The 15,795-nt window shown below is 33.4% G+C and overlaps 2 protein-coding genes across 2 annotated transcripts; both read left to right on the forward strand.

Moving 5' to 3' along the window:
* Positions 1-1,820: 1,820 nt before the first annotated feature.
* Positions 1,821-7,439, forward strand: LOC133300117 (protein LIKE COV 2-like). Its single transcript, XM_061499613.1, has 7 exons — positions 1,821-2,131; positions 3,300-3,352; positions 3,436-3,545; positions 4,050-4,217; positions 5,865-5,962; positions 6,651-6,777; positions 6,999-7,439. Exons 1-7 carry the CDS (start codon positions 2,012-2,014, stop codon positions 7,097-7,099), a joined length of 777 nt encoding a protein of 258 aa, XP_061355597.1. The 5' UTR covers positions 1,821-2,011; the 3' UTR covers positions 7,100-7,439.
* A 904-nt stretch (positions 7,440-8,343) lies between these two features.
* Positions 8,344-15,365, forward strand: LOC133300116 (uncharacterized). The gene is made up of 13 exons (XM_061499612.1): positions 8,344-8,917; positions 10,141-10,219; positions 10,319-10,375; positions 10,808-10,863; positions 11,727-11,955; positions 12,203-12,289; positions 12,377-12,451; positions 12,531-12,611; positions 13,569-13,633; positions 13,705-13,891; positions 13,975-14,063; positions 14,208-14,322; positions 15,107-15,365. The coding sequence occupies exons 1-13, from the start codon at positions 8,439-8,441 to the stop codon at positions 15,146-15,148; spliced, it is 1,641 nt and encodes a 546-aa protein (XP_061355596.1). The 5' UTR covers positions 8,344-8,438; the 3' UTR covers positions 15,149-15,365.
* Positions 15,366-15,795: the final 430 nt, after the last annotated feature.

The following is a 15,795-nucleotide window of genomic DNA, read 5'->3' on the forward strand; positions in this document are numbered from 1 at the left end:
AACGTAGCCCTTTTTACATACTGTTAGGGACTAATTTGGTCTTTTATTATTGTCAGAGACTAAAAAGAATTTTATAGATATTTACAGGGACCAAAAAAGATGTTTACTCTAAAATATATAACGAAGAAGACATTGTAAAGTGTCATGTGATGAATAATAATAGCAAGGAGGGATTTGAATAATAATACCAAGGAGGGATTTGATAAGAAGAAAAATAAGCACGAGAATTAAGATGGTTGAGTTTTTTTTTTTGTAATTATTTCACTTTTTCTTTACCCAACTTTTTTTTTTTTTTTTGGTGTGGACCCAACTTTTCTTTTTAATTATGAGAATAGCTAATAAATTTGATCTAATAGATAAAAAAGGCCAATGTTTTTTTATTTAAATAAAGAGGGAACTGTGATGCATAAATCAAAAGGAGTACCGAATGTTTTAACTTTTATTTTAAGTTAATTGACTGTAATTTCTCTAATAAAAATAAAATGGATTAAGTTTTCTAATTAATAATTTATAAAAAATCGCATTATAATACAAATATTCTTAACATTAAAATGACCTTGAAAAATACTATCATGTGAAAACTTGTTGCTAAAAAAATGTATTACAACATATAATAAAAAATTAAACGGTTATAAAATAAATATTTTTAAATAAAAAAGAAATATAAAAATCATATTACAAACCATTAATAAATCTGGACCGGATCGGCTGGGTCGACTCGGGAACCGATGAACCGGTCATATAATCGGTCCAGGTGAAGTAATATATCGGCCATGCATTAGACCCGATGTGACCCGATTGATTTTGGTGAAAATTGGTGACCTGGTTTACAAAAAATAAATCATAATTGACATATTTGAGTGATCTGTTACTTATTGACTTACAAATGTTACATACCTACAATACTAATATTATCTCAGTTATGCACTATGCATGGAATTTTGATTAGATTTATAATTAGAGATGTCGTTCACTAAACCTGAAATACCAGTATCACAAGCATTATATGTTTATTTAATCCTTTATTGGATAATAATGTGTAATTTATTATTTTTTATATTAAAATATTTAGAATTTATATTATTTTTTTCAACAATTTGAGTATGTTTATAATTTTTTCAAGAGAAAAAAGTTTATAAAGTTACTTTGAAAAAATTTATTTAATGTTCACCGAAACGACGTAGTTTTGCGGTTGAAAAAATTAAAAATTTAGAATGATAAAGACTATTATAACCATGAAATAAATTAAAATTACAAACACACTATGATTTTCACCACAAAACGACGTCATTTTGATGAACATTAGATAAATTTTTCTAAAGTAACTTTAGAAAAAAACTAATTTTTTTTAATATAAATTATAAATTTACATATAAGCTTTAATGTTTCTATAGTGAATGTAGATAAGTTATCTATATTCACTCTCAGAACGACATCGTTTTGTATTGAAAAATTAAAAAATTATAATAAGAAAGATGATTATAATCCTGAAATAAATTATAATTATAAAAATATCTTGATTTTCATCTCAAAACGATATTATTTTAAGCTCAATGTAGATAATTTATTTAAAAAAAATAAACCTTACCTATATAATTACCCATATGATTCAATATCAATGACCGAGACAATTTTAAAACATTGTGATAAACAACTCCCTCAGTAGATACTAGATACCATGCGGTCCTGATGAAGATCGAAAGAGATGTAATAATAAAGTAAAGTCAACAAGAAAATTATTACAAAAAAAAAAAAAAAAAAAAATCAACAAGAAAATGAAATAAAAATAAAAAAAAAATAAATAAAAAAACAAAACCTAGAGAAATAGCCACGTCAGTGGTGAGTGGTGGTGACGTTAACATTTCTTCTGATTCTTGGGGATGCGATTGAAGCGGTGAGGCCAGTGAGTGTTGCTTAGTATCCAAGACAATAATATAGGAATAGGAAGCGAAATCAAGCTTCGATGATTGGTATTGTTATCGTCAGAAACGGAAGTGCGTGAAGAGTGAAGATGGCAGAAGAAAAAGAATCAACGTCAATTCCTCTGAGTCAATCTGACAATGCCTCTTGTGAAGATCCCGAAGATCCAGCCAAGTCTCCCCCAACCTCTCCCAATTCCTCTACTCGCAGGGTCCGCTTTTCATTCTTTTTCCCTATATATCATATCATACATTTCACTTAATTACTCTCTTTTTTTTTTACCTTTTTTTCTTTTTAAATTTTTTCTCTTATTTTTTTACCCTTCAAATTTGGGCTGAGTTGTTGGATCTTTCTTCTTGTGTTATTAATTTTTATTTTTTGGTGGATTATCGCTAAGTCAAAAGAGTCTTGTAGCTGAAATTCAGAAATATAATTTTATAGGTTAAGAAATAGATTCTTGTTCCGGCTACGACGGATTGAGATAATTGGTTTAGGTCGTTGAAGATTGTGCCTATGATCATAATGAAATTAGAAAGATACTTGTACCCAAAATCTGATGTTTTGTAATTAATCACATTGGATCTGCATTTTCAGCATTTGACGAGTGATAGATTTTATTTAAGATAATAATAATAATAAGAAGCCCCTATCTTGGTTGAAACAAACCATTCAAATCTTAGCTTTGAGAACTTGTCACGGATATTATTCAGGAGAGCCTACATTCGAAATTAACGAGGGATAACTACATTTCTTAAAATATCATCTTATCACCTGAATGATGAATAATAATGATTTTAATTTATTTTTTGTGCAAGATTCGTTCATGTTCTCTGCATTTCCTCTTATGACATTGACATTACAACTTTGAGTAAGACCAACACAGTAACTATATCCTTTGTAAAGAAACTAACTTGGTTCATGGTCATGAAGTTCGTTCTCTAATTTGCTGCGAGGATGTTGGTGATTTTGCTTGCTCCTTGCTTTGTTGTCCTTAAATGTCCTCACCTAAAATAACTAAATAGAATTGTGAAAATAATTCATATGAAAAAATTGGATAAAATCATTAGAAATTGAAACATGATCATAATTGAAGCCCGTTCCCCCCTTGTCCTCATTATATGTGCTCCAGGAAATGGCCACATGACTGGTGGATGTGGGAATTCAATGCTGATTCAGTGTGACTGTGAACCATTCGTCAAACAAAAATAATCATCTTCTTTTTATGATAAGAACTTCAAAACGATGAAGTTTGCAGGAACTCGATGATTACCTAATGCGCATCTGTTTGGTGTGATATAAAGGTTGCAGAGTTTCATATTGTTTCAAGAGATAGTCTATTTTTGTCTCGCTATTGACTCATTATGTCCATTTGTTTTCAGGCTTGCTGCTTTGTTCTCCAGAGTTGGGTCTCCAAGAAATTTATGACTGGATGGTAATGGACTAAACTACTTATCGAGATGACCAATTGTTATCATTATCATTGGCCTGATTATTAATTTAATTTTGAATTTGCAGCGTAGTTCTTTTTCCGGTTGCAGTTACCTTTTTTATCACTTGGTGGTTTATTCAGTTTGTTGATGGTTTCTTTAGTCCAATATACTCCAGGCTTGGCTTTGACATCTTTGGTGAGTAATTTATTTTGTCTTCAATTAACAAGGCTTCGATGATTGTATTTTCCCTCCTGCGAAGTTACAAATGAGGGGAATTTTTCGTTGTTCTAGATGTTGTATATTTAAACTATAAAAAGCAGAGTAAATGAAAATAGTGCATAAACTTGTAAATACAAAGATAATAGGTTACTCTATTGTTTTATCAATTGAGTAGGAAGGCATTATTGTTTCTTATCAGAGTTTACCAGCTAAGCTGGGAATATTGTTTTTGAATTATATTCTAATTGTTTTACAGGATATCTTATCCTCCACTTTCTTGTACTTCTCTGGTTTTTTCTCTAATAAATTTCATTTCTATCAACACACACATAATATAGTTGTGGAAACCCCTTGTTTATTCTTTGTTTCTATATTTTTGAATCTCCCAACCTGGTGATCTGGACCTTGGTACTTGATCTCTTACTCTTTATTCTGGATGTGATGTATTAAAAGTTTGAAGGATTTTGGTTTGTGGTGCAGGACTTGGTTTTGTTACAACGTTAGCTTTTGTATTTCTTATTGGTGTTTTTGTTTCATCATGGATGGGTGCCACTGTGTTCTGGATTGGAGAATGGATAATAAAGCAAATGCCCCTTGTTAGGCATATATACTCTGCATCCAAGCAGATTAGTGCTGCAATATCTCCAGGTATGCTCTTCAAAATGGCATAGTCGAATTAAAATTTAGCCAAAGAAAATCATCACTTAGGTAATTGGTTCTGAATTCGCATAGAGACGAGCAGTTATGCTACATATAGGTTGGGTAGCTAGTGATGCTACGATAGGAAAAGAGCTCCTTTTTGAATATTTTTTATGGCAAAATGAAAAACATCCTCTCTTTTTTTTTCTTTTTCTTTTCTTTGACGGTGTCTTCTTTACACTACTTATATCATGTATGTTCCTTGGATTTATTATACAAGGAACTCACTAGAAAATATCACTTAGGATATATGTTTACTGATGAACAACTTTTATTGGAAATCTTTCGTACTGCTGAAGGATGTTAATCCTCGTTAAAAGAATATGTGATACTGTATCAATTTTATTTATGCACTGCTATTGTACGTTTTTGGTATTAATTTGATAATGGCTAAGGGCTTAAGCATTTAAAGATTATCTATTATGACTGATGATTTAATATGTCACAATACATTTTAGCCGTGGAAAATGCTATCGAGTACAAAAGTTGTTTACAAAAGACATTCGATTGGAATTGACATGTCAGAGTTATGATACAAATTGTCTTTCATCCCCTCCCTCTGATGTATGGTTATGGGACAAACTGATTGATCAGTTTGAATTCGTCAATTTTCGTATTAAACAATTCGTACTAAATTGCATTTCTCTTTATTGATATGATGAAGATGGAAAAGAACACGTAATATAAGAAATAACAAATCTAGGTCGGTTTTGGCATTCTCTAGTTGTAAAGCTAAGGAGGGTTGAATGATGATAGTTGTGGCAGTGGTGATGTCATGGCTGTGATTGTGGTAAGGGATTTGTAATATTAATGGTTAATGGACCGATGGTATGGTGATGGTGGTTGTAGTAAAATTGGTAGTTGTAAAGAACGAATCCAACTCAAAAGTTTAAGCCGTTAGGTGAGGCTACTTTAATGGTTTTATATATCTCTAATACGCTCCCTCAGACGAAAGCCCATCGGGCTTGAAGGGTGGATGATGCATTAGACTCAGCTTACCTGTGCTAAGAAACTCCACAATATTTAATTATTTTTATTTATAGAATGGGGTGGCGAGGATTGAACTCGTGACCTCTTGGTCACTGAGACTCTGATACCATGTAAAGAACCAATCCAACCCAAAAGCTTAAGCTATTAGGTGAAACTACTTTAATGGTTTTATATATCTCTAACAGTAGTGTTGATAATATATTGATATAAATTAACTAAACTAAATGAATACATGTATTGAATTTACTTTATTGATTATTAAAATAGAATGCCTGGCGCTAATAGCATCAAACAAGTCTAGAGTAGTGTGTTTGAAGTGTAAGGCTGGGACAAAATATTTCTGTTTTTAATAGATTTTATTAGCTTTGTCAAGTTGCGTCATATGGTGTGGTAAAAAGGATTAGTTGTATGGATTGAAATTGAAGGCATGCACTTCAAATAGTTTTTCCTTATTATTAAAACCGTCAGCTTTTTCTTTTAAGCTTATGTGCCTTGCAAATCAGTGAATTATGACTATCCTATATCGTTGTTAGTTGATAGATTGACCATTTCAAATATTGGTGACAAGGATGCAATAATTTGTCATGAATTTTTCTATTTTTACAGATCAAAATACCACTGCCTTTAAAGAAGTAGCAATTATTCGTCACCCACGTGTCGGTGAATATGCTTTTGGCTTTATTACATCATCTGTTACTCTACAGGTACCCTGAACTGTCTCTCTATAAATCTACCAACCTCCTCATATTTATATCAATTGAACATATGTGAGGGTTCCTCTTTTTTGTTTTTTATTTTTTATTTTGTTAACCAGTAAACGTCATCAGTTTGTATTGTTTATAATGCTTTGACTTGACAATATATCTATGGTGCTGGAACACAGACACATATCAGTATCATCACATATAGAGCGATGTGATCCATCAGGAGTGTGAGGAATTCACCATCATTAGATCACAGTTGAATAATCTCAATTAATGTAACATTTCAAGAGAAGCAAATATACTTATGTAAAATATGGTTCTAATCTTTAATCCCCATACTTCCTACGCGGACAAATACCCAAGTGCATACAATTTATATGTTTGTGTGTGTGTGAGAGAGAGTGAGTGATTTGAAGCAGCATATAAATGTAACACGTGTCCTGTCTCAAGATTATTCAGTACCTCCCTGAAGTTAATAATGCTTTATCATAATCTTTCCAGAGTTAATTTATTGTCTAAAATTAGGGGCTTGCAGTTTTATCATTTTCATCCGAAAAGAGCTCTGTGATAATCTCATTATATGTGTATTTTCCGATGAATTTTGTGTTATTTTCTGAGGAAACTACTAATTTCTCTGTTTTGTTTTATATATTTAGCCTTTAATGTTATCCTTTTTCGTCCATCCCAGAAAGATGATGAAGATGAAGAGCTATGTAGTGTTTTTGTCCCTACAAACCATCTGTATATTGGCGATATATTTTTGGTTAACTCCAAAGAGATTATAAGACCAAATCTTTCTATTCGAGAAGGCATAGGTAGGTTCTCTTTTCGTTGATTAATTGTCAAGTATATTTTGTGCATGTGCGTGGTGTTCGACAATGTTTATGGAGAAAAAATTGTTGGTATATGATGTTCTTTTAACCTCATGAATTTTGTAATATGACTTTTTCTGGATGTGGAAATTCTTAAACTAATGTTTGCATAATTTTTTATTTTTTAATTCAATGGTGTGACATTTGTGTTGATGCTGATGCAGAAATCATTGTTTCTGGGGGAATGACTATGCCACAGTTGATATCTCCAATGGAAAGGGTTGCTCGGCCGAGCGAGAGAATCTCTTTGAACAGAATTGGTTAAAGGAGAGAATCTCTTTGAACAGATTTGGTTAAAGGAATGGACGTGCAGTTGATATCTCGGTTATGTGGCCGCAAAACAGAATCTGATTCGTGTGGTGATGGAAACTATAGTCTGAACCGCCTTATGATGGAATTTGTATACGAAAATTGTTGTTTAGTATTTACAGTTTCCCTTCTATGTTTAAACGAGAGTAAGATACCATGTGATAATGTAATTTTTATAATCTTAACATTTCCTTCTTTTGGATTCTACTTCTCTCTTTCCACCCATCCCCAAAGTCTGACACATGCGAATATATGTTTGAAGGGCTACATGTCTTTTGGTCATTCATTAGTCATTTTAGCTCATTTCATTTTATTTCACGTGAAGTAGAACCAAATCCAAAGAGTTAGTTACTGTGACAAAATAAAATAGATGAAGTAAATAAATAACATCACGACATTATTTTGAGATGTCAATACATTTCCATTTTAAATTTATTTATTTTTAATTATGCAGAACTTCTTCTGACACAAAATTCTATAGTTTGTTTAGCTTATTTAACAAATCATTTAATAAATTACTAAAAGTGTTTTTAAAATGGATTTTGATAATCACTTAATTTTTCTAATAGAAATATCAAATTGGATTTAATTTTTTCATGTTATTTATATAAAATCATTTTTTATATATAAATAAAAATATGTAGAGTTCATATTTTCTTTCTCTTTTTTTACATGATTTTTTATGAATTTTATATATTTTTATGTATGTTGAAGATATTTTTATTTGGTAATGAGAAACATCAAACCTTATCAAATTACATTTAAATACTCCTACGTTTATCTAGATTACATTGATATTTCTATTTAAAAATTATATTTAAGTTCTTTTTATTAATTTTCACCTTTAGGAAGAGGTATAAATATAGAATTCATCGTTTTGAGAGTAAATACAGATGATTTATCTGCAGTAATGCAGAAATATTTTTCTGTTAAATATATATTAGAAATTTAAACATAATCAATGAAAATTAAACCATTATTAACAACTTTAATTTCGTGACAAGAGATAAATTGAAGTGAAAAGCAGGTGAAGGAAACTTTCACTTGATTGTTTTTTAATGTTTAAAAAGATAAAAAAAGGTTCCGAATTATAAAGGGTAAGGCTATAAATAACGTATTTATTTCAATTTCCAGTTCTTTAACTTATTTTTTTTTTCGGGCAATATTTAAGCTAATAGATTATAGATACCGGACGAAGTAACAAGACCAGTTCCTTTCCTATCTGAACTGAAAACCCCGAAAACCCTAGAATTTCAGAATCTAAGAGTCAGAGATTGAAATTTAGAGAAGAAGCAATGGAGTTCGACGAGTACGATTACTTGGAGAAGACAGTGGAGGAGCAAGAAGAGAGAGACTCGACGAGGAAGAAGAAGGAGAGCAGCGACAAGAGCGAAAGGAGCTACAGGAAGCGCGATGAGGTGGACGATGTCGCCGAAGACAAGAGGAGCAAGAGGTCAAGGGGCGACGACGAGAATGGCTCCAAGAAGGATAAGAATCGTGATGATCGCGACAAGGAGCGCCATAGGAGTAGCAGAGACAGGGAAAGAGGTGAGAGGAGTAGCAGGGACAGAGATAGAGACAGGGACAGAGACAGAGACAGAGACAAAGAGAAGGATAGGAGAGACAGGGACAAAGAGAGGGAGAAGAGAGAAAGGGACAGAGACAGAGAGAGAAAGGAGAGAGAAAGGGAAGAGATAGAGAGGTCCAGGAGGAGCAGGAGTCGTTCTGAGCGAGACAGAGAGAGAGAACGAGATTTCGAAATGAGAGATGGCCGGTAATGCACTTTCCCTCAACTTAATCTTCCTTCTTCTGTTTTTGCTTTTTTGTTCAATTTTGGGTCAATCATTAGTCGTACAAGTGATTTGTATTATTTACCTGAGCTATGTGGTTCTTTGGTAAGTGGTTAATTTGATTGATAAATGAACAAATGTGTTATTTATCATCTATGTGTTAACTAAATTCGACTTGAAGCGTATACTTAATGCGAACGAGTTTTGTCACTTTCTAAATTTGCTCGGCTTATCCCGGTTCCTATTGCTCCCTGGTTATTCAATTCTTTAATACAATTTTGGACAAGCATACCTTTAGAAATGACCTGGCAGATTGTTTACACAGCTGATTTTCTACATTCTGTTATATCTTTTTTTATGGTATTAGTTACGTGTGTGAAGGAAATGCTCATATGTATGGCAAAAGACAAAAAAAACAAAAAATAAAATTAAGTGTTCATTAATGATGTTGTTTATGATGCTTTCTTTTCTGCTGGCGGGATGTGTTTTTCTCAGTTGTCTAACTCAATCTGTTGTTGTCCCTCGGCTACTAGTCAAGCATCGTTTTGAGAACTCCTTTTTATTTATTTTTTAATGTTGTCCATGGTGGTGTGTTTAAGGTCATGCGTATTTTCCATGTTGGTTGCATCCTCTTGATGTTTTACACAATCTGTTTTTTCTTTTAAATGGAGGTGGTGGGATAGGGAACTGATAGCTCTATTTGGTTTAAGAAAGTACCCAAAAACTTTTTTGTATACCGAAATAGAGATTGACATATTTTTTGTGGATCAGTTTTATTCATTTTTGCTCGTTGTATGTATCATCTGAGTGAGGCCTTCACATGCCTTCATTTCCTGACGTAGATGTAGATCTTTTTCATATCATCACTAGTGTAAGTATTGGTTCTCTCGTTCAGGGATAAGTATTGAGTTACACAACTAGCTGGGTTGACACATTGTCTTTTAAGCGGTAGGACCCTGTGTATGGATATTATAGGATTAAATGCTACATTTGTACTCTTATATTAACAATATACTTTGTAATAATGGCTACAGTTAAGAGTTTGAGACATTAATCCCTCTCAAGATTAGGTGCTGTTTTGGACTCTTATATTATCAATGTACGTTTGCTTTTTCACTACAAATTATACAATCTGAATATCAGGTTCAAATTTGATGAACTTTCCTATACATATTTTCTTGTGGCTGAATTTTAATTTGAATTGCAGGAGATATAGGGAAAAGAAAGAGGCTGTGGAGCCTGAGGCAGATCCAGAAAGGGATCAGAGAACTGTTTTTGCCTACCAGGTTGGTTGGCCCTTTTTGTTACTCTAAATAAGGTTTGATATATTATGGTATATGTCATCCTCTTCTGATGATTGCCATTTTGCTGTGTTATGATTACAGATGCCCTTGAAGGCAATGGAGAGGGATGTTTATGAATTCTTCTCAAAAGCTGGCAAGGTCAGTTGATTTTAATTTTTACATTCAGTTTGGTGCGATTTTCTAGGTTAATTTCTATCTTGTTTTACTATTTTACAACTGCTATGATTTCTGTTGCCATTGGAAGTTTGGAACCTTTGGTATATCTTCCTAGTTACTTTTATATATTAGTGTATGGTATTGCATAATACGTGATTGAGAGTGATAACAATCAATATTCTTTGCAGGCTTCAGTTTCGAGTAGTTTATTTAGTGACTTTATTGTGCTCAATTGTTGAGCCTTAACATTCTGTAAATGTGTGGTGAGTGAATAAGAGGTTATATGAATATTTTGAACCTTTGGGATGTAGTTGTTTGCATGCTCGGATTGACTGTTTTGTCTCTTCGTGACCTCTATCGAGATAATTCCTCAATTCTATTTACTTCTAAATTTCTAATGTTCCTTATTTTCAGGTGAGGGATGTCCGTCTGATCATGGATAGAAACTCAAGACGATCTAAAGGAGTTGGGTATGAACTTTCTTTTAAAATAATTTATTCTTCCTATGCATGTGCGATTCTGGTATTAGGATATCAACTTTCAAGAATCATGTTTAACTGTATTCTTAAATGAACTAGCAATGCGATAATGATGAGGGATGATGGGAATACCTTGCACTCATGTTTAATCAATTCATGCTGCGTACTCAAGGTAGATGACATAATCCTGGTTTTCTTTTTGGTCCTTTCCCAATTTTCTTCCTCTACGTTTGCCATACACATACAGTGAGAATTTCTTTCTTATGCTGTTGACTCTTTTCATTTCTTGTTACTCTGAACTGGATATGGGGTGTTTCTTGATAAGGCTGATGGGTGGAAATTTTCTTCTGCATTCCTTTTTCTCTTTTTTCCCCTCCTTTATTTTTGAGTTGGGGGGAATGGCCATTGGGTGTCTAGATGAGATACATGTGGATTTGGTGCTGTTTGGCTTTTAGAATTGTCTGACAGACAATGAGTTGCAGTACTAGGCCAGCTTGAAGTTGGGTTCCCTTAGGATTTGATTTGCTCACATGCACATACATAAGTGAAGATTAGTTTCTAGTTACCTAATCCTCCCTGTCTTGGTTGTTCCCTATGGCCTGTCCTTTCTCATATGGTCTTCTCTTATTCTCTCTTGGTTAAAATATATGCTTTGGTTCTGTATTTTTATTATGTGAGGCTAACAATTTCTTTACATGAGTCAGATACATCAAAAGATACTCTCAGCTTGAGCTGTCTGCACTAGAGTTTTTGTTTCCCTACATCTCTTTGCTGTATGCTTTGTAAGTTTTGGTTGCAACTGTTTGTATTTTGTAATTCTAAAACCTTGATGCAAGTTCTTGATGAGGCTGCAGGTATATTGAATTTTATGATGCAATGTCAGTGCCAATGGCAATTGCTCTCTCTGGCCAACTTCTTCTTGGACAACCTGTAATGGTCAAGCCTTCTGAGGCTGAAAAGAACCTTGTTCAATCTAATACCACAAGTGGAGCTGCTGGTGTAGCAGGACCATATGGAGCTGTGGACAGAAAACTGTATGTGGGGAACCTTCACTTCAACATGACTGAGAGTCAGTTGAGAGAGGTATTTGGTTTTTGCTGTCTGGTTAATATGTTTGATGTGATTTTTTTGTCATTGCCAGCCATCATCAGGATAATGAATGCAGAGAGCCAACTAATAATTTCATAGAAATATATTTTCCCTTAAGAACAACTTTGTAGTTTCCCTCTAAACTGGTTTAGTGCATCTTGTCTGTTGTCAGGCTTTCACTAATTAGAATCTTGATTTGACAATTTGTCATTTATGGGCTTTCAATTTTTTTTCCCTTTAGATTTTTGAGCCATTTGGTCCAGTGGATCTTGTACAACTGCCTCTTGACCTGGAGACCGGACAGTGCAAGGGATTTGGGTTTATTCAAGTTCGTCACTAACACTTGACTTTGAAAAATGTTGTTTCCAGTGAAAGTACTGTTACTTATCTCTCTTATATATTAATTCTTGGACAGTTTTCCCATCTTGAGCATGCCAAGGCTGCTCAGAGTTTAAATGGAAAATTGGAAATTGCTGGCAGGATTATCAAGGTAGAAGTGTTCCTGTGTGGTTCTGTTTTTCAATTTGCTCATCCTTCTGTTTGTAATTAATGCTGTTTATCAAATGCAGGTTTCATCTGTAACAGATCATGTGGGAAGCCAAGATACAACTGCAAAATCAGCTGACTTTGATGATGATGAAGGTGGATTGGTAAGTGAACCCTTGTATAAAACTTTAAAAATTGGTTTACACAGGACTATGTATCATTGAAATCTATATTTCATTATACAGTAATTTTATTTAGGTGGATTGTGTTACACATAGGGACAAGCTTGCTGTTTGGAGAGTGTATTCTCGTAGGATATTCCCCATGTTAGAAATAATTAGTTGGGGGTATATATAAAGGGAGTCAGTATTCTGATGCAGTTAGTTAGAAAAAGAGTAACGTTTGAGGGCTGGGTAGTGACCCAGGGAGTGAAAGGAACAGTCCCTTGAAGAAGAATTCTCTGTAATTCATCCATTCGTTTATATCTAAAGAAAGCATGATTCTCTCTTCCATTTGTCTGTTAATTCCTGCTTTCCAGTTGTTATCTTCTCTTGTACTTAATCAGATTGTTATTTATTCAGCTTGTTAGGCTTGATTGGGAGGAAGTTTTGTTTATTTCAATATTATTTTAGTAACTAATAATTCTAGCTTTAAATATTTGCACTTTGCAGATTGACCACAAGATTGTTACTATTTGATTGATAGGTTTATTGAAGTTTTAGTTCGATCGAGTGTCAATCATTTTTGCTATTTTTTTAATTGAGTAAATAGATGCTGAGAAGGCAATGATGATGTCAAACAAAACAAATAATAAGGATGTCTTATTAATTATGTTTTGTTTTTCCGGACCCACTTGGCTTAGGTTATAGATGGGTACTTCCAGCATTCCCTCTTCTCTGATATGGTTCAGAATCTTAAGTTTTTAATTTTTTCTGCTTTCACCTTTTATGCAGTTAAAATCTGCATTTTTTTCCTATTTGGGGCAGGGTGGTGGTGGTTAAGGAAATGCTCTGGTTTCTTTTGCTTCCCCTTTCCATTTATTTTTAATAACTATATCATTTAGTCTATTTTCTTCTTAGCAATGAGTTTCTTGCTCATGTATTGTGCTTTTTCCTATACAGGCCTTAAATGCCCAATCGAGAGCATTGCTTATGCAGAAGCTGGATCGCTCTGGCATTGCTGCAAGGTTTGTCGATATATTTTCCTCTTATAATTTGTAAATTTGCCCATTATCCTAACATATTCCATACACTGCAGCATTGGTGTACCCATTGTGAATGGGTCAGCTCCTGCTCAGCAGGCTATTAGCTTGCCTGTTGGTAATCCTGGTATAATACCAGCACCAGCTCTCCCAATACAAATTATACCGACCCCAGTGACTGAACCTGTTGGAAACCCCAGCGAGTGTTTACTGTTGAAGAATATGTTTGATCCAACCACTGAGGTTAGGATTAACTGATTGATTACCACTGCCCGGTGTGCTGTTTCATTTAATGAAGTACTGATATTAAATATTACAATATGCAGACAGAACCAGATTTTGATTTAGACATCAAAGAGGATGTAGAAGAAGAGTGTTCTAAATATGGGCGCGTGAAGCATATTTATGTTGACAAGTAAGTTTATGCTTGTGTATCCACTCACCCATGAATACTCATTTCTTCCTTCTTTCTCTCTTTTATTTATTAATTTATTTGTCTTTTTTCCATTTTCATCTTGTGCATACTTTGCATTTTTTAATCTATTCATCTTGCATACAGAAGAAGTGCAGGTTTTGTGTATTTGCAGTTTGAAATGGTGGAAGCAGCAAGTGCTGCTCAACGTGCAATGCACATGAGGTGGTTTGCACGCAGATTGATTTCTGCTGTCTACATGGTGAGCGTTTATCATCTTCAGTTCCCAACTGATTCTTTTTGTTCCTTGTCTTCCAAATTTGCAAATTTAACGGGAGTAAATTATAATGAAAATTACACATTCCCTTGTCTTGGAAGGAGAGTTTTAGTCTGGAAAAAATAAAAATAAACTGGGCATTATTTGATGAGAATTTGAAACGGGGGAGGTCAATGTTAATGTAATTTATAAAACAAGGGATGAGAGTGTGATTTAAGCAGATCTCATGGGATGTATTGTAATACGCTTTTTAATAGAATAAACACTTGATTAGCTTATTGGCTATTTGCTCTTGAAGAGCTTGGGGAATACTTTGAGCTGATAGGTGGTGTGGGAATCGAATCTAAGCCTTTCAAGTGAAGTGCGTCGATCCTCAACAGTTGAAGTCCACTGGGTGCATATCTTCTCATTGATGGTGCATATTTGTGAATTCATTGTTACCAGACACGTATCAATTTTGTTAACAGATAATTTATAATTTTAGCTTTTCTTTTTCTTTTTGGCAGCGAGCCAACTAAAAGATGGTGGTAAGAGAGTAAGAACTAGAAAGTCTCAATCATGCTAGAATAGAGATTGCATATTTCACTGGCAATGGCTTACATGTATTAGTATCATGAGTTACTAGCTGATGGGCGCTTACTTCATAAGTCATTGTGTCTTGCTGTAAAGTACTTTGCGGACATCTCATTGTTAGTACAAAATTTGAGTTGAATAAGAAATTTTTAGTGGGTCAAGTTAAATTCAAATGATAGTTGTTTTTGTTTTGCAGCAACCTCATATATATGAAGCCAAGTTTAAAGGGGAAGTTTGAAGAAATGCTTACAGGCGTTGTGGCTCTTGAAGAGGATGATCTGCATATTTTTCTCATTAGTTTTCAGAAATTGAGTTTTAGTTTATAAATTTTGACTGATTACTTGTGTTATTAGATGTATGATTACAGAAATTTACTGTGTAGTTGGTGATATTCATAAATGTATTTTAACCACAGTGCCGTGTCTTTCATTTTGTTTATATTCTTGTTTACTAGACTAATGGTATGGGAGTGCAATGGTTATACTCTAGTTCAACTGTCTTGGACAACAAATTAGTAAATTGTACGATGCAAAGGGTGGTAAGATGTATTTTGCTTTTAACCATTTTAGCAAAAATATATATGTAGAGTAATGCATGATTGAAGAGTTGTAAGATTAAAGATATTGAAAAGAAGTTTTTGTATATTGATATTGAATAAATTACATGAGTGAGTATTTATACAAGAAAGACTCGCTAAGAATGACTAAGCGATAACTAATCAATCCTATCACAATCCTAATCACAATCAATTCTAATCAATCACAATTAATTCTAATCAATCATAATCAATCCTAATCAATAGGAAATAAAAACGGAAACATGTTTGAATTCTAATTTTCTACACTTCCCCTCAAGTTGGGAGGTAAATATTAATCATTCCCAACT

The sequence above is a fragment of the Gastrolobium bilobum genome, unplaced genomic scaffold (genome assembly GCF_033153095.1).
Source record: "Gastrolobium bilobum isolate Gb01-03AN ecotype WA unplaced genomic scaffold, APGP_CSIRO_Gbil_v1 utg14161, whole genome shotgun sequence".
Lineage (NCBI taxonomy): Eukaryota > Viridiplantae > Streptophyta > Magnoliopsida > Fabales > Fabaceae > Gastrolobium > Gastrolobium bilobum.